General features: G+C 40.2%; 2 protein-coding genes across 2 annotated transcripts; one reads left to right on the forward strand and one right to left on the reverse strand.

Annotated features, from left to right (window-relative positions):
- Positions 1–302: 302 nt before the first annotated feature.
- ncbp1 (nuclear cap binding protein subunit 1) lies at positions 303–13,199 on the reverse strand. Its single transcript, XM_088295054.1, has 23 exons — positions 12,820–13,199; positions 10,915–11,003; positions 10,542–10,642; positions 10,314–10,470; positions 10,142–10,249; positions 9,939–10,060; positions 8,414–8,483; positions 8,093–8,308; positions 7,724–7,821; positions 6,969–7,032; positions 6,773–6,883; positions 6,317–6,381; positions 6,172–6,234; positions 6,013–6,087; positions 4,560–4,663; positions 4,340–4,462; positions 4,141–4,243; positions 2,920–3,013; positions 2,720–2,823; positions 2,521–2,638; positions 1,938–2,081; positions 714–827; positions 303–634 (listed from the first exon to the last, which is right to left on the reverse strand). The coding sequence occupies exons 1-23, from the start codon at positions 12,851–12,853 to the stop codon at positions 521–523; spliced, it is 2,391 nt and encodes a 796-aa protein (XP_088151180.1). The 5' UTR covers positions 12,854–13,199; the 3' UTR covers positions 303–520.
- Positions 13,200–14,428: 1,229 nt separating this feature from the next.
- Positions 14,429–24,529, forward strand: tstd2 (thiosulfate sulfurtransferase like domain containing 2). Its single transcript, XM_088295105.1, has 9 exons — positions 14,429–14,691; positions 15,464–15,750; positions 15,824–15,932; positions 17,581–17,700; positions 19,036–19,141; positions 21,227–21,342; positions 21,415–21,573; positions 22,089–22,227; positions 22,311–24,529. Exons 1-9 carry the CDS (start codon positions 14,563–14,565, stop codon positions 22,532–22,534), a joined length of 1,389 nt encoding a protein of 462 aa, XP_088151231.1. The 5' UTR covers positions 14,429–14,562; the 3' UTR covers positions 22,535–24,529.
- Positions 24,530–24,813: the final 284 nt, after the last annotated feature.

Genomic DNA, 24,813 nt, shown 5'->3' on the forward strand with positions numbered 1-24,813 from the left:
AAACGTCGATCATCCATTTTGCATGAAATGAAAACTATCGAACCATTTCAGGACAGTCGATCAGATAGATGTTAAGTTAATTATAGAAACAAATTAATAAAATTAATATTTAATAACCCAATGACCAAATTTATAATCCAAACATTACCCTCCACTACATTTAGTGCACTGAAACTACGGTTAATGTCTTTTTGCAAGGGCTTCAAAATGAACACAAATGAACAGCGCTTACAATAATACTGTGTTGAGGTGAAGTGCATTTCAAACATGCGTCACACACTTCAAGAAAGCAGACACACACCTTGTTTAAAGGATGTTGGAGTTTTAATTCCTTTTCAATTTCACATAAAACAAATATATATATAAAAAAAAAGTTGGAAGGTTCTCTCTAGACTCAGAGTCCATCAAGGGCAATGATAAAAAAAAAAAAAAAGTCAAAAACACTGGCATTGTATTTTTTTTCTTTTTAATGGCTAAGGGGATTCTTGATGCAAGAGCCAGAAAGTTGCACAGATGATTTTCAGAGCTGAAGGGCACAAAACTGCTGATAGACCGCTAGGATGTGGTGGTCCAGCTCGGCTGTGAATAGCAAGTTTTCCAACGTGCCCATGTACTGCTGGATTGTCACGTGGTGCTGACAAGGAACGGAGGTAATCGTGTTTAAGTACTTTATTTTGTATACTTGTGTGTGTGAGTGTGTGTGTGTGTGTTACCATGAGAAAGATCTGCTGCAGCCTTTCCACGCAGTTTTTGTACCACGGCGTGCTGATGTTGACGCTGCCCGTCTCACAGCGCACCAGATGCTCAGTCAACAGCATGATGAATCGCTGCCATAAATTAAGTTACAATCATTTCCTCAAAAGACCACACAGCTGTTTTCTGATATTATGGTCCAGCAGAAAGATTATAAATGTGACGACTATAGAACAGGAATTTGAAGTGATCGCAAAGTACCAAACAAGGCAGAAATTTCGGGGAATATTTAATAAGTGACTTCATTGCAAAACCTTTTGTCTGATACAACAAAGAAATTAAAAATGTGATGATGACCACTAAACAGGGAAAAGTAGTAGCGTGATGTAGCGTAAAAAAAAGCTCTACATTCCGGTAAAGGCCAGCATTGGCGCGTTATTGCGCACAAAGTTTCTTTAATCGTAACATAGAACTGTTGCACAAAAAAGTGATCACTCAAGAACATCAAACTGAACTTGGTGGCCCCAAAAGATCCGAAACTTCTTTTTTTTGATGCCAACACAGCAAGAGTAAAAAAAAAACAAAACCTAATGAATAGAACAGGAAAATGAACTCGATGTAGCATACCAAACAAAAGTTGTACATTTGGCAAAACTTGGAATTCAAACATCGTGCACAAATTCATGCAAGACTTCATTCAGTGCTTTTTTTTTAGTGGCTCCCTTCAAAAAGATTTTTAAAAAAGTGATGACCATATAAAAGGAAATATTTGCGACATTAAGTCAATATCGGGAAACTCTTGGATTCAAACATTGTCAAAGAAAGAATTCATCAAAGGAGTTTACCAGCACCACATTGAGGGGTGAAAAATGTGCTCCCTCTTGTGACTCGTTGAGTCCGTTTCTAAGGCTGGACAATTAATCAACATAGGTGTTTTTATTCCCTTAGAGTTGCTTAATGGAGTGTTCCATAATATCCCAGGAGGTGTTGCAGCAATTTCTGTGTCAATTAGCAGTTACGTAACAGAGGTGCATGCCGAAGTGCGGAAGGCTGACTATTCGAGAGCTCAGAAAACAATTAAAAAGGTCATAGAAATAATCCACAATGTGGCCTCTTGAAGAATGTTCAATTGAGACATGAAACATTGACGGAACAGTTAATCAAGTTTTTCTGAAGTTTGCTTTCTATTGCATTACTTCCCATGTTTTTTTGTTTTTGTTTTTATGAATAGAAAATATTCCCACCTGGAAGATGACGAGGAAGAGGTTCTTCTGCTCGCTCTGGGCCGACTCAACCTTCTCCTGCAACCTCTCGATCTGCTCCTCCAGTTGACCCTCCTCATCCTCGCTGTTCTTCTCCATGTCTTCTTCGTCACCGCTGTCCCTCGGCTACCCGACGCAAGCAGAGAGACATACTATGTAGTAATCCACCATCAAGACGGTCAATGACATTCAAGTTGAGACCTAAGAGTGATGTTTATCATTAAATACGGTTTCTTCTTTGTCCACTTAGACTTTGCATCCTCATGTTCAACTATTCTATCTGTGACTTTACGTGTGTATGGCTTTAAAAGGTAGGGCCTGGCCTGGTGAGTGATATTTACATCAGAATGCAGTCAAGAGGCAGTTAAATGTCTGGCTTGTTGGACAGGCTGAGTGCTGGGCGTCTTGGTGGGAAATGCAGACATTGGCATCTCATGTATGAATGTGCTTATTCTGCATTTGTTTTCTTACAGTTTCTTGACTAAAGCGATGGAAAACATATTGGTGGCTGTGAATGTCAGACTTTTCTTTTACCTGCAGATTTTCTGCATGAAAGAAGACATACCCTCTTATTTTGTTGCTTCTCCAGCTTGTCCTTGGCCTCTTCCAGCTCCATCTGGATCTTTTGGACATGTTTATTCATCTTCCGGATAGTCGAGTGGAGAATCTCCCAAATGTAGAGCCTAGGTAAGGTGAAAGTGGGGCGAGAACTTGTAGAATTGTTCAAGAGTGGAGCTGGATGAGAAAGTAGACCAGATACGTACCTGGTGAACTCGTGAGCCATGTCTTGTGAAAATAGCCAGTTGGCCACAGCAGCGCAGTCCACAATCTGCGTGCGGATCATTTTGTCTACCAGCACAGCGATCATCTAAAAGAATCAAAAGACCCACAACGCAAGTCGGAAACATCAGCCGACATCCGCCGAGTGATGAGAGACTCACGGGAGGGGTGGGGGGTGTCCTACCTGCGGGTGGTTCTTCCACGCTTGGTAAACTACCTTTAGAATGTGCAGTTTACCCTCATCACTTTCAGTCAGGTTCTTCAGGATCTCGTGAAACCTGCAGGGAAGACCAGCACATTTCTATTAGAGGCTGAGCTCCCCCGCCCCCACCAATATGCATATTTTTACCTTATATAAAACTACAGTAAATCAAAATCCCTGTTGCAGTGTGTGCAAACCTGGTGAACGACTACAGTAAAACATTTGACCTCGGGAATTGCAAACAAAGGATACTGTACCAAATATTAACATTGGTTTTCTCAGGTGTTACAATACTTATTTTCCTCAGTATAAAAATAACTATTTGAACAGTGGTGCCTTGGGATAGGAGTTTAATTTGTTCTGCGACCACACTCATAACCCAAAACACTTTTTCCCTTTTCCCTATTAAAATGAGTGGAAATGCTTTTCCTGCCCCCCTCCCACCCCCCAAAAAAAGAAAATTGCTGTTTTTTTTTTTTTTTATATGGAAAACATTTAAGTTATCATTCTCTTTTATAGCCATTAATTTATGGAGAAATTAGATAATAATTGATGACTTGAAAAAGCCTACTTTTAATGAGGAAGATGGCCATACCCCCCTCCGCTCTCTCCATGTCTCTTTTGGAGTCACTTCAGGGACCGATTACAAACTCTCCATTGGAAAACATTGTACTTTCATTGCTTATAAAGTCCAAAAACGGTGATCAATTGGCACCAGAATTCACTTGGAGATCCCTACATATGAGCACTTTAACAAACGATTAACCTCTCCGTGGCTGATTTATGAGAACGAGGAAATGTGGATGGACGTGAGCAGATGCATGGGCACACAGCTTCTTTGCTGATCACAGTGAGGACACACGGCATAAAGCACCAGTCGGTATATTTACAGACTGAAGTAGGAATGAGTATACATGCACATTTATTTGGATGAGGATTGGCCCCAGTTTTTCAACTCTAGGCAACGTTAATACCTACAAGACGGCATCTACTTTGACACGCAAACCTGTTCTAGACGTGCCACTGTTAAGCTCAGGCAGGTGCCCCTTTAACAATTTGCTTACATACACTGCACAATGTGAGATGTTGCCAATATTTTGCCTCTCTCACTCAACTCATTAAGGTAACCATTTATTGTAAAATTAACACCCTAACTTTTGTGGAAGCGTTACTTAGTAATTTTTGTGTTTGAGGTGAACTTACTTGCCGAGGGCGCTGAACGAGTGGCTGAAGGATTTGGCAGCCAGGTGAAGAAGCGTCTGTAAAAAGACGTCCACCTTCAGCGGGTTGAAGCTCTCACCTTCGTCTAGCAGGAGAGAAGCATAAATTTCAAATGACATTTCTTTTCATATACAGTGCAAAAGATGTTGAATAAGTAATAAAAACAAAAAAAAACAATAACCATCGTCGTCATCCTGGTTGGGGTTGGGCACGTCTTTGAGGATGGTGAGAATCTCCTCATTGGACGCTCGGTTCTTGATAGCGTTGCAGACGGTGACTGAGACGGGGTAACCTGGCAACAACGCTAAGAGAAAAAAATTGTCAGTTGTGAATGAATACAAGTGGATGTGACGTCAATCAGGTCTTTGCTGCAGCTTATTAACGATGACAAAGTGGCTTACAAGCGCTTTCGTCTGCGTATTTGTAAATGAAGATAGGCTCGGCTGGAATGAGCGCGGCGAAGGTAGCTGGGACAAGTTCTACTATCCTCTGGTGGTAGGACAACCTGCATAACACACAACCGTTCACTTTTGAAACGAGACATACTATATATTTACATCATATTTAATGAATGCGCCAAGTTGTCAACATGTACATCAATGTTCCCCCCTCATCAACTCCCCTCTCCATCTTAGCGACAACCTAACCTATAAGACCGATTTCATAAAGATAAATTTATACTTGAAAATCGCACAAAATTAATAGCGATTTGAGATAGACAAAGGCTGTAGATTAAATGGTTATTAGGGAAAAAAAATCGGTTTAAAAGCTCAGCTTATATTGGATCAAACTGGTGACTGCAGCATAAGACTATTAGGACTACATTTCCCATGATTCTTACACACAAAAGCAGGAAGTAGTTCTAGTACTGGTATGACGAAAACACATGCCTGCCAGCAATTACATGAGGTTGAGAAATGCTAACATGAATCTTAAAGTAAATAACAGAGCTGGGCACTTGACCCTTTTTTTTGCCGGTCAGTCCCCGCACTCCGGCCGCTATCTTGTCATTGTTCTGGCCTCGACCCGCTAGCCGTATTTATAAAAATTGTCGGCCCCCGCGTTTGACGCATTCTGAGGCAATTTTTGTCGTTTGCACATTTTGCGAGGAGGTTCATCACATGCACGAGAGCCGATTTGTGGGCCGGACTAAAATTTTTGTTACTCCAACCCTTTTTTTTTTTAAAATTTGTCAACCACAACCCGACCCCAGAAATGGGCCACCGGCCGGGCCAGACCGTTCCGCACCCGGGACGGACTGCCCAGCTCTGGTAAATAGGAAGTTGTTTGAATTGTTTACCTCTGTGTCCAACAGACTGCAGTGATCCTCCCACATTCTAACGATGGAAAAACGTTGCCAGCTTGCATGAGGCTAGTTGGACTACATTTCCCATGATTTTTAACCGCAGAAGCAGGAAGTAGTCCAAATTACAGTATTTCACAATAATATAAACGCCTGCTAGCAATTAGATGACGATGAAAAGGACAACAACACCAGAATGGGAAGGAAAGTGATTTTAAAACAATCAACTGAAAATCTGACAATCATCCATACATAGGGCACATCGCATTACAAGTCGCACTGTCGATTTTTGAGCTGATTGTAAGTGTGCATTATAATTAGAAAAATAAAAAGTGTCATGCTTTCATGATTGTGAGAAGCCAAATTGAAATCACAGTAAAACTTAGTTTACCTAGCCCTATGATATTTAAGTCATATTTAATGTCTACACACATTTAAAGTATCATGTTTATATTATGCATGAACCTTTGACACCATATGAAAAGGTTTTAAGTAAACATCTCTCAGGCATCATAATGGGATCTATCGAATTATGAAAAATCAATTCATACCTCATACACTTCTCCAAAACCTCTTTGACGAATTTGGGTTTGGGTTTCTCGAGATCCAATGTTAAACAGTCAGCCCTGAACAACGACAACAACAACAACGCGTCAACAAAGTCTGCTGACGCTAAATAGCCTCAATTTAAGTTTAGAAGATTCGCTCACCAGTCATCCCAGCTCCATCTGAACTGGAAGTTGCTCAAATGGTGGGAGAACCAGTTGATGAGTCTGAAATCAGGAAGCAGGTGAGGGTGAGACAGGAAAAATGGGCGTGACCATTCAGCGCAGGGGAAGAAGAGACTTTTATTACCTGTCGATGCAAGTGGTGCTCATGGTGTCCAGCCGCATGTAGAGCATCTCTGTGGCTTGCGCCAACTGAGATCTCAGTTAAAGAAACATTCAACATACTTTCAGCATTTGGATATCTGTCCTCCCTGTTACCAATTTTTTAGGCTCATTTCACTGAATTCCCTTCGGGTTGTTGCTTCAAGTACAAATCTAGCAAATGGATAAAGTGCCATTTTGAGCCAAGCTGGACAACTTTTATGGAGCTTGGACTTTTTTTGGGCATGCAATCATGATAGACAAAGACAACAAAATGTTTACATTGGGAGGAGAAATAAAAGATTAAAAGCAATGCTGTCCAATTTCTGTCGAATGCACAAGTCTGCCTCGAGTTGGATATTTAAAAATAAACAGGCGAGATTCTTGCTCATAACTGAGAAAGGTTGAAAACTGAACTTTTCTCTAATATAGATTAGGATACGACTTGTGGTAGCGAGCCTGGCTGGAGTTTGCAAAGTTCAATCAGCAGTGACGTGTACATTACATCAATGTGAGGCGGCGAGGGGAGCTGAAAAAGTTCTCCAAAAATCACCTGAAGGTAAAAAAAAAAAAGAATTTAGACAAAAATGTGTGTTTTGTGTTTGAGTTGAATTAGCATATAGAAGAAATAAGTGCACCTCGACAATATGATAGTTGAGCGGGATCTTATTTTTGCCGGGGTAGCTGAGCAACTGTGCGGCGCTGCAATGTAAACAACATGTAAAAGTTGGATGTGTGTACAGTGATGCCTTGACTTCAGAGTCAAATTTGTTCCATGACTAAGTTCGTAACGCCAAAGACAAATCCTCTTTTCCCATTGTAATAAAGGGAAATGCCATTCATCTGTGCCAACCTATGAAAAAAAAACACCAACAACAAAAAGTCTTTTTAAATTAGAAAACTAACACTCCACAGTATTGCACTTAATACAAATTTAAGCCAAACAAATGAGCACAAAATTAATAATTAGATTGTGGGTCATGATGTCACGATTCAATGACCATTGATTGTACACAAACGAGCTTCACAACTTAGTGCCTCAGAAAGTTACTGAGTAGTCGTTTTTTTATGGAAGATGAAGAATATATACTGTGAGCATTTTTATATTGTCTATCAACAAATAATACTACCGTGGGTAATGAAAAGGCGGTTGCGTAAAGGATTGTGGCATTTTGCATTTGGCCTCCTTTTTTTAAATTGTGTGCCACTATGAAGCATACGTAACTCAAATTTTTGCTCGCAACACACACGCACAGACAATGACCAGCACAAAGGGTTTGTATCTTGGAAAAATCCCAAGTCAGGTCATTTTTTTAGCAGAGTTACCAAACATACATCATACAGATTTCAGCAAGCAAGAGTGTGTATGGAGGAACTATGAATACATGTTTACCAAGTTCTGCGCTCTCTCCAATGAGTCTTCATGATGCAGTGCAGGTTCTCTTCGATGACAAACCTCTCCACAGAATGACTGCCGGGCATGACTGGACCCTGATTGCAAAATACAGCAAACAAGATAATAGAAGAAAAAACAAAAAGACGTAAATAAAGCAATGTTTGCCAACTATGACCGAAAATGCATAATGGGTCTCCATTTTTTGTTAATGCACTGCGGTATAAAAGATGTGAAGTATGAAACAATTTACGAAAAGCCATTAGATAACACTGTTGAACTGTTGCTTTAGGGATTAAATGTCTGAAGAATAATCATTATGACCAAAATAATCGATAATAATCCGAATAATAATCCGAAATGGTTTACCTCAGGTGCGTCGGTGTAGTCAAACATGCGGAAAACGACACGGGGCATGGGGTACTGGGCATTGGGCATGTGTCCCGGCGGCGTGAAGGGGGGCAGGTTGTGCTGCAAGGCCTCGCACAACACGCTGTCGAAAGCGATGTATGGACGCAGGATATGACGCTCCTGCCAGCGGTCCTTTTTCAGCTTCTGGATCTGCGCCCAAAGGCAATCCAGGTACTGCCAGGACACACTCGGGGTTAGTGACGAGAAAACCTTCTTTGGTGTGTGAGCGTGTATGAGTGTGCGTATGTGCATGTGCTGAAATAAGATCAAATTTCTCACCTCCTCTTGAGGGTGGGGCTTCTCAGCAGTCCACACCTGAAGCATGGGGAGATGAGTCTTCACTCGCCTCCTGAAAAGAACAAGTACAAGATGCAAAACCAGTCAGTGCATTGTGTTTACAACACACAGACAGCAAACTGCTGAAAACAGAAGAGGTTAGTCAAACATATTTGGGAAATAAATTACTACCACATGAATTGCCAACCACATTCATTTAAGAAATAAAGAGGTAACCTCAACACTAGAACTACAAGAGCCATAATTTTGATGGTTTTCAAACTATTGTGCATTTGATTTTTCCAAATTTTGTAAATATTTGTGTGTATATTTATTTCCTAACGTGCAATTTTATTGTCTTAAACAACATAAAAATAGTTACAAGTCGGATTTACTTAACCCTATGCATGCTTCTCTGGCAAGCTATCCTAGCACCTTCTATTCAAGCACCCATGCAAGAAATTACTTCGGAGAATATAGGCGGCAGAGTGACGTAGACGCAATACTTTTTTTTTTTTTAATTCCAGTACTGGTTAGTCTGATCTGTTCACAGTGATATACTACGGATTCATGAGTCCTTTTAAAAAAAACGTAGCTATGACATTCTCAAAATTGTTCAGCCCTAATGTAGTGTAATGGGCAGTTTCTGCTCCACCAGTGCATTGTAAATGCTTATTTGCATGAGCTGCTACCCCAAAGCAGTACTGTTGATACGCTTACATTAGCTTTCATTCAATGTTCATAAAATGTATACTCTCTTGCATTCCATGCAGTAGTGCTGAACAATCATCGTAGGACTACTTTATGTTTTTTACGGGCTCATTATAGCCATAATCCATACGTATTTTACTTGTCTGATTCACACATGGCTAACACGGGCGCTAACATGTCAAAGAGAGGAAACTCCATTACTTGTACACCACGTCATCATCCGGAGGTGTTTAATCGGGTTAGTATATATAATATGATGCTATTGTAAAAGTTGTACTGAGTCTACTGGTCATTTATTTGACCAAAGTTCTGTTATTCTTTCGCTCCATGCGAGTATGACACATGCATGCGTCATTGGTTTAGCTGCTTCTTTGAATTTGGAGGCGCCTGCATGCTTCCTACAACAAGCGCCATGTCGCGGGTGGGTTGGCTATCAGATTTTTTTTTTATATCCAACATTTAATCAAAGGCATTTTCTGTTGATGTTGAGCATGTGTCAATCGCGATACATATTGATATTGAATAACCGCCCAAACTGACATCAACTCATACCCATCTCTATCTATTCTCAATCCAGTGTTGATGTATCCTCATATGGCACCTTCCATCACAAAAAGTGTGTCCGGAATTGCCAAAATCATTTATCATCTGAACTGCTAGCTAGGTTACTTAAACATATTTTTTTTTTCTTGTCAAACCTGCCACCCTAAATACTTCCCATGGTACCTACGAAATACAAGTGACCCATAAAAAAAAAAAAAAAAAAAGCTGTCATTTTGCAACGGGTGACACGCATTTTGCTCAAGTCGAGCCCTACTTGAGGTAGCCTTCAATCTGGCTGAGGAGTCGGTCCATCTCCACATCCTTCTTCTCATAGAGCTCCTTGCCCACCCACGGCAGGCAGGACAGTACCACGTACACGAACCAATCCGACCGAACCTTCGCACCCAAACACACAAAAAAACTTTGTGAACCCTTATCAACTATCCACATGCAGTAAGATAACCTGAATGAAAATACCTGCGGTACATCTTCCTCCTGCGTCACGCTGACAAAGTTCTCAAACATGGCCACCATGGATGGAGCGGCAATCACGTGGCAGTTTACCAAGTCAGACAGGAAGCGCACCTAAACGTAACGCATTTAAAGGACGAACAGGCCGCCGACATGGTCACGTGTGGTGCTATTTTACCAGGTAAACGGCCTCATTGTATAGGTTGTTCTTCAGAGTCTCCTTCAGCTGCCGGATCATGGCCTCAACAAACTCGCCGCCAAAGTTGTAGTTACGGGCGTTGAGGAGCCCCACCAACGTGGTATACACGGTTAGCTTCTCGGGGAGGAGGCGAGCCCTGTGGATGCGAGAGAGCCGATGATGACAACTACTACACTGAGCGTGCGTGATACGGGTCATTTTACTTACACCACACATAAAATGCGAAGGATTTTGTTCTTGTAGTTGGGAAGGTCGGCCTCCAACACGCCGGCAAGCCCCTCCAGGTTGCTCTCCAGGGATGACTTGCTCTGGCAAACAAACATTACATCTCTTACTGAGTTTTTCTACTGCCGTGTCCGCTTAGGCATAAAATGGCTCCCAGAATACTAGAATAGAATAGAATAGAATAGGATCCTTAAAGTAACAATATCTCCAAACACAACTGGACTCTGGGGGTCAACTATGTTATTTGGAATCTTATCGCACCTTGTCTGGGAAACTAAATTTTACTTAAGTTTGGATAGCAGGTTTGCAAATATCCCCTTGATGTACAACTTGACTTTCATTACAAAACACTTACCTTTTCTCCCACATTGCATATCAAAGACTCCAGGCTGTCTTCAATCTCGGTGGGCTCGGAGGTTCTCCTCCTCTTGTGATCCTGGCCTCCTGTTGGTTTCACACATCACATCATTACTAAGTGTCAAAAATATTGTGGTATTTTGGATGTGTTGAGCTGTATGCCATTGACTTTAAAGTGTAAGGGACATGATTATTACCAATGTTATTATTTATTAGTAGTGTTAAACAATAAAATATCTGTCGCAACAAACAGTTTCTCAAATTGATACACATTAACTGAGGACTATATTTAACAGATTTATTGTTACAATTCCGGGTGGGCCAGCACCACAGCCAAATCCTGAAGGTGGCGCATATGACGTAATCGAGCCACATCTCCAACTTGCTGGCTGTGAAGTGTGCTCGTCATGATTTTTTTTTCTGATTCATTTTGCTTTTGTTTGCATTATGCCGCCACGCAGCGTCGCTGGCTTTTGTTTGTATCGACGGGAGGACGGCGTGAGCCTGTTTAGGTTCCCCAAAGAGGCTGTTTTACCGAAAAAGAGGGAGACACGTAATTGCACCAACGGGGCAAAAGCATCGATCGAAAGCCACTCAGAAAAGAGAATGAAAAGAGGTAACAACTAAATTCTAGGAATACACACACACAGAACAGTCTGCTCATTGCCAGCACCATTCAAGAGAGAAAGTATACAGTACATGCAGCAGATAACTGCTGAAGCATAATTAATAGAGGCAACTGTCTGACAATGAAAAATGAAAACACACTAGTTTACAATGTTGAGATGTACCAAACTGTTTTCATTGTCAGTATTTCTGTATTGTAGGTTTAAATGGATTTGTTTTGGAATGAATTGCCCTCCACAATGTTTTCAAATTCGTCAGATACATACAATTTGTCATGTATATTCTTAAAAATTAAATTGCAGGAACACTTATTTTTAAATATAACAACATTTCAGCATCTTTGGGTTTTGAAATATTTTTTTTTATTATAAAGTAAGAAAATACTTAGGGTCATGACTCAAAAACAGTGGTGGTCTTGATTCAATCAAAAGGACATAGCAAGGGTAACACTAATTATTATTTTCTCAACATATGCAGCCAACAATACTAATGATTCGTTGTTTTTAATTCAGAGCCACGTATATCAATGTTATGATTTAGTTGTTTTAATAATTTATACAATTATAAAATATCTAAACCAATGTACTTTTCATGATAAATATTTTTCCAAGTAATCCTATTTAGAGTCGGATATGGAGACGAACGTGCAGTGCTGACAGCCATGGATGAGACTTGACGACGAGTTACATGCCCTCAAATGGACCGGACTATCTGACGGGGACTTTGTGAATGAGGCAAGTAGAGCAGCCGCGAGAAAAGTCTAATTATTACAAACATATGAAAGAACGCAGTAGTTTGAGGGCCAGTATTGTGACATGAATATTTTTTCGATAAAGTGTGCAACCCATACAAATCAAATTCATTTTCGTATTTCAATGGAGACATTTGGTACATTTGCGCGAAGACTAAAAAGTTTATCTATACTGACCGTTTCTTTTAGTTGATATTAAAAAAAAATAACAAATGGCTTAGCAAATAAACCTATGAGTGCCTCCTCTGCTATTCGACTCGGAGCTAACTCAAAAGCTAAAAACATTGCTAACAACGACACAAACAAAAAAGGCTCGGCATTGTGACAACGCGAGCAAACTAGAGAACGAAAATACGAACGAGCAATGACATTTGAATTGTATTTTCTGTTCTATCCGACACAAAGACAATTTATAAACAAATATGCATCTAGAAGAAGGATGACAAAATGCAAGTAACTACTTGCTACTAGCCGTAATTCATCTGCCCCAACGTGGAAAAACGGCGGCGTCAAAGTCAAACTTACCGTCATAGGAGTCACTATGTCGTCTCCTGGACATGTTTTAATCCGTTCTGTCGTGAATGGTGAGCCGCCCGAAAAAAATACACAAATTAATGTAGGCTAAAATAGGAAATGCGCCTTTTTACGTATCAACTCAACTCGCAAGTGTGCGAGTGATGCGCAGCAACTAGCCTAGCCTAGACGGCCCATTCAAGTGAGACACACGTCCGGTTAGTGCAACCGCCTTTTTTGTCAGCCATGTGTCCCTCTAACCTGGCAAGCGCCAGATTTGTAATGTGAAGCACTTAAAGGAGATCGCCACAATATCAAAAAGTGAATAGTTGGGATAATATTAGCAAACGCAAACTAATTTTAAATCGATGTTCGCAAAGAGAGTCTGTTTGGGAGAATAATGTTTAACAATATAGATTGCCTTTTTACAGTATTACCCCGTGTATTCCCTTCCCATATCGCACAAGTCCATCCATCTATTAGCTGTACCGCTTCTCCTCACAAGGGTCGCAGGGTACAGGCTATCTTTGGGCATATAGGTGGGGTACACCCTGAACTGGTTGTCAGCCAATCGCATGGGACACATAGACAAACAACCATCTGCGCTCACACTCATACCTAGGGGCAATTTAGAGTGTCCAATCAACCTTCTATGCATGTTTTTGGAATGTGGGAGGAAACCGGAGTACCAGGAGAAACCCCACACAGACACGAGGAGAATGTGCAAACTCCACACAGGAAGGCTGGAGCCGAGATCGAACCTATGACCTCTGCACTGTGAGGCCATCGTGCTAAAACAGTCTCCAACGGCGCTGCCTCAAGTAATCAATACCATAAAAATGAAATTTTGGGAAAAATAACTGTCACTGAGGCAAAAATGATCACAAGTTATGAAAATGGGACAACTATCAAAAACAAATTCAAAATAGAAAGTGGGAAATGTGTTTTCTGTGAACTGAAAATTAAAAGCCTGAACATCTTTTCTTTTCTTGTAATATAATACAGATATTTTGGAAGGATTTTCATGACTTGAAAAACCCAAAGGGGATTCAATTGGCTAACTTAACAATAAAATAGGTCCTATTTGGAATAGCTATTACCAATGGTAAAATACACTTTGGTATCAATAATTTACTAGTAATGTCTAAACATTTTTTTTCACAAATGTTTTTTTTTAACGAAATCCTACTATAATTCACTTGAGGAATGAGCTCAATCGCTTTTCAAAATATTTAAATCTAATATAACAGAAAAATACTCTTGCTCTTGAAGCCTTCTTAAGTGATTTTGATTTAAGGTAATAACCTGTTGTCTGGACTTAAGATCCATTTTTGTTTTCCCTTTTGATAATTTCAAACAATGGCCTCCATTCTATGCTCATTCATTCATTCATTCATTCATTCATTCATTCATTTATTTATTTATTTATTTATTTATTTATTTATTTATTTAATTATTTATTTATTTAATTATTTATTTATTTATTTTTCCAATTTTTATTATTAGTATTATTTTTAATTATATTTGTACCTGACATTGGGTTGTTTCATAATGCGGTGAAACAGGTTTAAAAACAAAAAAGGCGCTTTGAGATCTCCGGTCCAGTAGATGGCGGTATCCACCAATGAGACGTAATCCGCCAAAATCTAAAAGAAGAGGAAGAAGTGCAACTGTATATTCTGTCCGGCCTGTCCAGTCGGAGTGTTTTCGTTTATCTAAAACAAAATAAATATTTGCTGCAAAAAGAAAATAAAAATGAATTCAATTTGCTTAGAGTTTTCACACTGGGAACTGGAAAACGCGGGTTCACCAAATAACGTATCAAAAGAGGAGAAACAACTCTCTGCGTCCCTGAGAAGGTTCTACAACCTCAACAAGAGGAAGGTGAGTAGAGAAACCTCAATCACATAAGAGCATGTCTAAACTTTCTATGTTTCAACTTTCTAGCAAGTTCAAAATAGAACTGCGGCAAAAATCACGCAAGTTAAGTCGAGTCCACGTTAAATTTCAAGCGAGTCCAGTCAAGAAAATCACAACTCAATCAGCGCACTCGGCACCTTTGCTTGTATTAGTTAGCTGTACTAGTACATCCATAATCAAATCGTGTCCAAATCTTGTTTGGCCACTAATGGGTGAGTTCAAGTAACGTTAATTGAGCTGTAAACCTTGGATTACGAAAACCGCGTAAGAAACGCAATAAAGATAGAAAGGTTTGCAAGTAACTGTTGTCCACCCCCTTTTTTAAATACTTGACGAAATCAACCCGTTTTCAATATTGTAAATTTACCACAACCTATGATTCAATAACACTTTATTAAAATTTTAACTCATAATACTCTTTACCTTCCTCTAACAAGGGCTAACTAAATTTAGCTCCGACCCAACTTATAAAATTAAATTGAAATCTAAATCTAAATTGTATCACTAAAACATTATTATTTGATATCAATTACTCCTTTCCCACTAGCCAGAGTGTTGCGCTATCTCGTGGAAGGCCACAGAAGTAAACATGAAGAAAAAAAAACTTATCTGGTTGCACACTGCGTACAATGACAATAAAGGGCATTCTGATTCTGAATAGACAAATCCTCGAAAAGCAAATCAGTGGGGATATGTTGGAGTCATGAAAGAGCAAATTTTTCTTTTTCTTTTTCAGTCCTTCTCTGCCTTTGTGGCCTCCAAGCAGGAAGCAAGTCCCGAGTCAGGGGCCAGTCCATTATGGCACTGCTGTGGGCGCGTTTTTACTGAGGACGCTGACATTCACCAGCATGTCGCCAGAACGCACACCACTGAAATCCAACAGCTGGCACGAGCCCAGTACAATCACACACTTAACCACCAGCAAAAGGAAAAAGACGTCAAACCGTGCGATGAAAGCTTATCTGTGGACTTTACTGCGTGGATGCCAGACATTAGCCACATCTCTGAGGAGCAGCTTGAGAAGTAGCCACATTTTCTGTCATTTTCTAAGCAATTTAATGTCTCAGTTGATTTTTATTTTTTTTCTTGTACCCAGAGGCCCTGGGAAAGTTCTGCTTTATTATCGATACTGCCGCGTTGAGGAGCCGCATGTTGTCTGCGCTTGGCAGAGAGCTTTATGCCAGAGCCTCCATCTAACTGGCAAGGTACGTAGCTATCTGAAGTAGAAGTTAAATGCGATTATGGGAAGCATAAGTGGATTTTCTGGTATCAGTAATTTACTTGAGTATTTTGTTCTTCTGTCGGAGAAAGGTTTTGTTTTTTTAACCTCATGCCAAAGTATCAAAAGGGGTATTGGATATAACTGGCGGTAAAAATTAATTGTTGAGTAGAATGGTGCCAGTGCCTTGAGATTCGAGTGACTCGACTTGTGAATTTTTGAGGTATGCGTCGTCATTTTACCCATTTTTATGATTTGACTTGTGAGCGCAGACTTCAGATATCAATGCGGTCACATTTGCCTGCAGTGTGAACCTCGCCAAAGAGAATTACACCTTGTATTTAAAATAGTCACACATCTTGGGTTTTGAGTGAGCTAGCTTAATGCTAACGCTAAATAGCACGGATGTTACAATGCGCTAACCCTGCCTGAAGCAATGCATTGAACAAACAGTGCAGCAAAACATGTGGACAGACAAAGTAATGTTACTCACAGTCATTCATTCTTTATCATTTTTGAAGAACGACAAATGAACTGGTCGCCAGTCAGACACACGGCATCATTCACACTCATTCACACGGTCACGGAACCCGCACACCCTGCGCACAAGTCAGGCGAGTATACTGCTACACCATCAGTAACACGATCCCTTCCATCCATTATCTGAGCCGCTTATCCTCACAAAGGTTGCGGGCGTGCTGGAGCCTACCACCCGAAACTGTAAGCAGACGTGGTAACCATTCAGCAACTGTGCTGCCCCAGTGACACTAATTATTTTTAAATTTTATTTAAATATATCTTGACCATATGTTTTTGTAGAGTATCATATAGGGCTATGTGTTGTGGCCATTATTTAGCACATTTTTTCCAGATAGCTCGATAACAATACGATAATATTTCTATGGGTTCAGTGAAAACAAAAAAAAAAACAATAAAATATCAATCCAAAGGAATGTGGTAAGTGTTGTTTTTTTTATTAGCACTTACCGCCAGCCATTATACATGAACAAAGTCAGCAATAAATTCAAAATTAAATTCCCAATTTTACCGCAACTGTGCTTGAATGATGACAATTTTATGCTACAACAAGAGTGTTTGTTATGTTTGCCTAAGTGCGTGCTGTTAACTGCATCAACGTGTGTGTTATGTTCCATTTTGTCTATGCGCAAGTGGAGTAAGGCTAGGCGGTTCAGAATGTGGGTGGATGTGTTTTGTGGCTTGAAAAAAAGAAAGGTTAACCACTCACACCCGCACCTGACAATGGTTGTGTATGCATTGATGCATTACATGGCCATGTGACGTGTGGACCTTGTGATAGAACTTTGCCAGCCTGGAGCGCATTTTGAGGCTCCCCATACAATATGTTGTATTGTCTGATTTTTAATTAATCCACAAAAAGATGGTGGCAGTCAACAAAGATGCGCGTTGTGACAGCAATAGGGCACAGCCATGGAGCGGCGAGGAACGAAATGCTCATACATTTTTGCAACAAGATGAGTTGAATCAGTTGTTCTTCTTTTACCAGTCTTTTTTCCCCCACAAATATGTGCACATCTACTCAAGTATAGAATGTGAGTACGTTTCCCCACCTCTGGCGAAATGTTCCCTAGAACTAAACAAGTGTTATCCTTTAGGTGAGGGTGGCCTCAGAGGGCATCAACGGAACAGTAGGGGGCACCCGTGTCGCTACTGAGCTCTATGTGGACGCAATGTGCTCGCATCCTCTTTTACACATGGAAAAAGAGGATTTTAAGGTATGGTATTTTTCAAAACATGCATGTATGATGTGTAAATGTGTGTGATAGTTAGTATGATAATAGTAGGGAATTTTTTTCATGTTCCCGGTTGGGGCATTCACAGCACTCGCACTTGACAAAAATTTGTTTTGGTCATGTATGCAGCGGTCGGTTACAGATGGAATGCACATGTCGAACAGACATACTGTTCTGATATAGGGGGCATCAAATCAGAATAACGTCTATCCGCACCCCGACGCTCTGAATTTCCAAACTGTTGAGTGAAACGGTGCACGCATGGAGCACATTTCTGAACGCACCCACGATGAGAGAACGGGGATTTTTTGTGTACTGTTTGCTGAACTGTTCTTGATCTCGGTTTTTGTGAAATGATATTGTGGCTTTAATGTGTGTTACAAGTGGGGGCCAACTGCCACACAAGGTCTGTGTGTGCATGCGTGTGTGTGGTGTGTGTGTGGTTGTATAAGCGCCTTGATATACAATGTTAATGCATTCCCTAACCCCACTTATAATTCAAAACCGTTGTTTCTCAAACCATCCTTTCCCATTGAAATGAATGGAAAGGCCATTAATCCTTCTCAATCTCCCCGCCAAAATTTTAATCGCCCAAAAAAAATAGCCCCATATACACAAAACATACAGTAATTCAACGTTCATCATGCTGCTCATTCTGGTCTGCACGCCTTGGCCACCAGGGGACATTTTAAAGGCCAATTCATACGTACTTTACTGCTTGGGATTCCTCCCTTGGGTTCAAAGTGGGATTCATTCTCTTGGAAAACGGTAAAGAATACAGTATGTGATTGTGACTGCTGTTATATTGTCTGTCTACATTTGCTTTCAAATATCCCATGTTAAAGGGTTATGACACAGCCAAATAAATGCTAAGCATTGCCTGTGTTTGCATGAGCTTTAATTTAGTGAACTAAAGGCTAAGCTACGGTGGTTTCAAATACACATGTAATTCTCTTTGTTTTATGTTTAGTTTGACACAAAACAAAAGACTAAACTGGGAGTGCCAATACATGTTGAATGCCCTTTTTTTTAAGGATATTTATTTCTAACACTGCCACCGTAGACTGCCCGTATCTCTGGGTTGCACTCAGAAGTCATAGCAAAAAAATTATCCAAACAATGGCTCATATTTCAAAGAACTCAATCAATTGGGTTATTCGGTTGTAGCCCCCAATGCAAGTGGACTTGAACAGCCTAAGTTTCTCTCGATAGGATGAAAATTCAACAGGTACTTAGTTTGCAAAACCCTCTTGGTGTGTGTGTGTGTGTGTGTGTGCGTGTGTGTGTGCGCCCGCGCCCGCATGTCTGTGTGATCAGGCAAGTGATGGTGGTCCGGAGTGTTTTACTGATCTGAAGGTTGGGGTCTTTAAGGAAATTGTGCCGATGGGATTAGAACCAGATGTCCTCTCCTACCAACTGGCAGGTACTGTTAACGTGATGCTAGGTTGCCATGATAACCAGAGATATATCTGTTTTGATGACATCTTCACTTATAAGCACGCTTTCTGTTACATTTTGGACATTGTGGAAAATGTAACTAAAAAGAGAATACAATGAAAATCCTTTTCAACCTATATTTAGTTGAATACCCTAATGACAAGATATTTAATGCTCATACTGATGAACATTTTTTTTTAACGTGCAAATTTTCTCTCATTCTGAATTTGATGACTGCATCCGAAAAGCTGGGCAACAAAATAGTTCAGTAGGGCTGGGACGATAATTCAATATCAATATGTTTTGCGATAGTCACGTAACCAATATCAATAGAAAATGCTTCAATAAAATGCTGGATAGAAAAAAATAATAAAAAATTAAAACTTTAACATAGTTATTAGGCAGCTTTCTTTCATAAATGTCCGCTGCCGGGCTTCTAATCACGTTCTTCTCATAGCCTGCAGGTTGGTATTCATTCCTCATTTTGTATTTTTAAAGTTAAATTTGTTTTGTAGCATGCATTTAGAAGGTTGGGAACCATGTTAGGTCCTCAACGGTGTAATAGAGGCTTAAATCCCCCAAAATTAAAAATAAACATTTAAAAACGTCAAAATCTACTTTGCGGTTTTTCCACCCTTCGCGGGGGTCCCAGGATGGCCGAGTGGTCTAAGGCGCCGCGTTCCGGACCCAGTCTCCCCAGGAGGCCTGGGTTCGAATCTCGTGGCTGCCAGGATGGCCGAGTGGTCTAAGGCGCCGTGTTCAGGACCCAGTCTCCCCAGGAGGCCTGGGTTCAAATCTCGAATTTCCCCATTGTGGGACTAATAAAGGCATTATTATTATTATTATTATTAAACGTGATAATCAAGGAATTACTGCATTACAGGAATTTCTATAATGGTTCATGAACATCCTGATTTAAAACATCTGTAAAAACATTTTTTATTCATTTAACCTTTATTTATCCAGATAATGAAATTGAAAACAGGTTCTCATTTGTAATTCTGATCGAGTTGCATACAGCAAATGATAATGACTAAGCGACTAAGGTGTTTGTTTGAATTTTTTTTTTTTTTTTTTTTTTTTTAATTCTGAGTTCTTTCAAGTACCGTATTTTCGCACCCAAAAGACGCGCCGTGTCAAAGGGCGCAACACCTGTTGATGGCGCTATTTCTGTCTTTGTAACATATACTGGACGCACCGCCTGACAAGACGATAGCACAGCTGCTGTTAGCATAGCATGAACTTGGCAGAGCTGCCCACACTGACACAGCCGATAGCAGCCTACTATGCCCCAATAACATAAGCAATCACCCCATTGTTGCAGCAGACGCCAAGTCTCTATTGACAATAGCCGACATTGACAATGGCTCAGGCAAATATTAGGTGCATTGGCAATAGCCTACAAAGCAACGTCAGGGGAGCGACTTGGCTGCTTACCACACTCCTTAGAGTCACGGTTTAAAAAAAAAATAAAAAACTCATCATACAAGCAAACAATGAAACATAGAAATAAGATTAACACAAACATGTATCTCTCATGCCATCAATATACCCAAAAAAAATGAAAATAACACAAAAGCCACTCAGCCTAAGCTAATTCAAGCAATGCATTCTGGGAGCAGAGACCCACAATCCCATAGCTGTTTAGAGAGATTTGCATGGCTGTTTCAAGAGATGTGCTGTTATGCTTTGGACTTTTTGTCTGTTGTCTAAACCTGGGACGTTTCTTGCTTGCAATAACATAAATGATAAGACAGACTAAAACATTGTGGACAGCTGCCCTTTGTCCAGCTTTTTCCAACACCATCACCCAAACATTATAGTCAGATCGTGTATTTGTCACGGTCGATTGTAAACATGAACAACTCACTTTTTGCCCAGCAGGGTGTGCTAACATGCACTTCCAACAGCTCGTTGATGACAAGGGCTGATGGACGTGAGTGGTACTTTGTCCATTTAATGGACGCATCGACTGACAAGGCGCTTTGTTTGTTAAGGGGAGTTTTTGTGACTTTAAAGTGCGCCTTATGACTGCGAAAATACGGTAATTATTTCATGTCTTTCTGCTCAGGAATTCATCTGGAGCCTGAGGAGTTTCACAAAGAGGTGGAGGCCTTAATGGCCAAAGGTGATTCGCATAATGACACTGTCCTGCTGGACTGCCGCAACTTTTATGAGAGTAAAATTGTATGTAACGACCTCCATTTACCAATCAGGCCACCTCTACATCTTTGATTCAAAATTGTCTTCTGCCATCAGGGTCAGTTCTCGCGCTGTCTCGCCCCCGACATCCGCAAGTTCAGCTACTTCCCGGATTATGTGGACCAGAACTTGGAGCTCTTCAAAGACAAGAAGGTGCTAATGTATTGCACCGGAGGCATCCGCTGCGAGCGAGGATCCGCTTACCTCCGCTCTAAAGTGAGTTGTTTTTGTTTCTTGTAGTTATTTATGTTATAACTCTGAGTGAAGTGACAAAGTTGTGTTATACTGCTGATGTTCTGCCAGGGGACAGCATTAGCTGCCTTTCAACCCCCACATCGTAAATTTAGATTTGATTCTGGTTGTAGTTTACATTTAGTGACAAAAACGTAATTTAAATAGTTTTGACATATTGTTAAATTGTTTTACTATACTACAAATTATTTTATAATTGCAATGATTATGATCCATAATTAAATTTAAGTAGATTTTCATTTTGTCATTTTTAACATCATAAGCCACTTATTTATTTACTTATTTTTTAAATTGATTTTATTTATATTTCTCCAATTCATTTTAATGTATTGTTTGCCATATCTAGTCACATGCATAAAAAGTAGTTACACGTCAAAATGAGTTATTTTTGCATTTAATTTATACTATCCAAATGTTTTCTTTTTCTTTTAGATTGTGTGTATTATTTATTATTCATGTGTAAATGATCCTACTTACAGAATGTGTGCAACGAAGTTTACCAGCTGAAAGGTGGAATCCACAAATACCTCGAACGCTTCCCGGACGGTTTTTACCGCGGGAAGCTCTTTGTTTTTGATGAGCGCTACGCCATCTCCTCCAACGATGATGTCATTGCTGGTGAGCAGCCCCTCTCTGTCCCTCCCCCGGCCCCCCCATGCTTCTGTCCCACTTCACGACTCTTAACCTGAATCGGTCTTTAGGTTGCAGGTACTGTGGACGCCCCTGGGATCGCTACCAACTGTGCAGCACGCGCTTCTGCTGCCAGTTGGTTTTGTCCTGTCCCACTTGCCGCTCTGAGGGGCACACAGCCTGCTGCCCCGGCTGCCTAGCTAGCGGCTCGCGACGCAAAGAGGAATGCGAGTGCACAGACGGACGTCCCAGGATCCCTCAAAGTGTGAATAATGGTGTTGGGCCTCTTCAATAGGTATACTGGAGAAGAAGACATTTGGCAAGTTTTTTTTTTGCCACTCTTGTACACCAAAATGAGGTAACCAAAGTATTTGGAAGAAGGAAGTCTCGGTGTGACGCAGTTCACTGCAAACTACAACCACAATAACAGACTCATTGTTACAGTCCATGGTGGTTGCAAATGCTGCATTAATGTATTTTAGTAGATTTTTATCTACTCAAATGAATTTTTATTTTGCGGACCTTTTGCTTTTACTCTCTCCATTTAAAAGCAGATATCTGTACTTTCTCAAATTTGAGCAATACCTGATTGCTTGCGGCATCTCTGAGAAGTCTCGAAAGGTGCAATGTGCAACTTTCCTACATGTGGCCGGGGCCGAAGCAATAAAGGTATTTAACACGATGGTTTATGATGATGATGCACTGGTAAGATTTCATGGAATGGTGCAATACTTGTCAAAGTTAATTTGCTTGTTTGAGGTGAGTGCTTCTCTCAGGCAGCTCTTGGAGGAGGAAGTTGCTTGACGTTGGGAATCACATCAGATTCAAAGTTTTGCTAAGCTAAAGATGCTCGTGCGCAATACGCCTGTACTCAAGTGCTATGACGTAAACAAAGAAGCGACCTTATCTGTAAATGCAAGTTCAAGATGCGGCTTGGGAGCAGCACTGAAGCAAGCGGGACAGCCAGTGGCTTATGGCTCAAGAACACTGACCGACACTCAGAAGAGATATGCTGAAATCGAAGAAGAGCTTCAAGCGATCGTATATGGATGGGAAAAGTTAAAACAATAGTTGCATGGAAAACAAGTCCATGTGGAGTCAGATCATAAGACTTTGGAGGCTGTGTTAAAAAATTACTACAAAAGGCCCCACCGAGATTACAAAGGATGCTGATGAGGCTGCAGGCATTGAAGCTGCAGATGTCCTATGAACTCGGAAAAGACTTGTACATTGCTAACAAACTCAGCAGAGCATTTCAAAATAAGCAAGATGAACAGTTGGAGAATAAATAATATATCATTTAATTTATTTATATGTGGCCTATGAATTTATTTTTTGGGGGGGAGTACAACACTTTTATTTCAAACTTGTTTTGAACGTTTCATTTTACAGCCGGCGATTGGCTTAATAAAAAACCCAAGAATATGTACAATAACGGCACGGTGGCCGACTGGTTAGCACGATGGCTTCACAGTGAGACACTGCAGAGGTTCCGGCCTTCCTGTGTGGAGTTTGCATGTTCTCCCAGTACCTGTGTGGGTTTCCTCCGGGTTCCTCCCACATTCCAAAAAACATGCATGGCAGGCTGATTGGACACTCAAAATTGCTTCTAGATATTAGTGTGTGCGCGGATGGTTGTTCGTCTATGTGTACCCTGCGTTTGGTTGGCAACCAGTTCAGAGTGTCCCCCGCCTACTGCCCAAAGATAGCTGGGATAGGCTCCAGCACCTCCACAACCCTGGTGAAGAGAAGCGGTACAGAAAATAGATGGCTATGGTATCAGCGGTTTGGCATAAAAATGGAGAAAAAGTTACCTAGATGATGGTAATCTGTATGTACAATTAAACAAAGTAAAAGCAAACCTTTTGAAAATAACTCACTGTTATTACTGTGGAAAATGAATTAAATTTGTTAAAAAAGTGGTTTGATGCAAATAAATTGTCCTTGAATTTGAACAAGACACAATTCATAATCTTTGGCGCCAGTCAAATTAAACACCAGGTTATAGTCGATTCTGTTGAAATAGAAAGAGTAAATGAAATTAAATTTCTTGGTGTTGTTTATAAATTAAAAATTATGCTGTAAATCACAAATAGAAAATGTTAACAGTAAAATATCTAAAACTATAGGTATCCTGTATAAACTCCAGGACTTCCGAAAAAAGGAATTGTTATACACGTAATGCTGTTCATTATTACTACCATACCTGACCTATTGCGTGGTGATATGGGAAAACACATATAAAAGAAATGCACTGCCTATCTATAAACTTTAAAAAAAAAGAGCTATACAAATTATTAACCATTCTTCACGTGTGTACTGAATGAAGTGGCCTGTGAGCTTTCCATGACTAGAAAAGGACTTCGTTGTAAATGTTTGTTCTCTTTGGTCTTTTTTTTTTTTTTAGCAATAATGATTTTGAACATTTTGGCCTTTGTTATCAGGCTAATTGTTTCTCTGAGTGCTTTGTTGACTGTGTAAGTGTGAAAAAAATAAAAGGTGGGGATGAGGATTCACTCTTCCATTTTTGTCCTTCTATGAATGAATGCATTTTGAAATGTATGTTTGAGAAAT

This window comes from Idiotropiscis lumnitzeri, chromosome 4 (genome assembly GCF_059441095.1).
Source record: "Idiotropiscis lumnitzeri isolate Australia: NSW breed Sydney's pygmy pipehorse chromosome 4, RoL_Ilum_1.0, whole genome shotgun sequence".
Classification (NCBI taxonomy): Eukaryota; Metazoa; Chordata; class Actinopteri; order Syngnathiformes; family Syngnathidae; genus Idiotropiscis; species Idiotropiscis lumnitzeri.

Coding starts and splice junctions, on each gene's coding strand:
- ncbp1 (XM_088295054.1), bottom strand. CDS start 12,853: ATGTCCAGGAGACGACATAGTGACTCCTATGACG. Junction 6,884..6,968: donor TCAACTATCATATTGTCGAG/GTGCACTTATTT, acceptor TTTTACCTTCAG/GTGATTTTTGGAGAACTTTT. Junction 6,088..6,171: donor AGATGGAGCTGGGATGACTG/GTGAGCGAATCT, acceptor GTCGTTGTTCAG/GGCTGACTGTTTAACATTGG.
- tstd2 (XM_088295105.1), top strand. CDS start 14,563: ATGAATTCAATTTGCTTAGAGTTTTCACACTGGGAACTGGAAAACGCG. Junction 15,751..15,823: donor TCTGAGGAGCAGCTTGAGAA/GTAGCCACATTT, acceptor TCTTGTACCCAG/AGGCCCTGGGAAAGTTCTGC. Junction 15,933..17,580: donor GCCTCCATCTAACTGGCAAG/GTACGTAGCTAT, acceptor GTTATCCTTTAG/GTGAGGGTGGCCTCAGAGGG.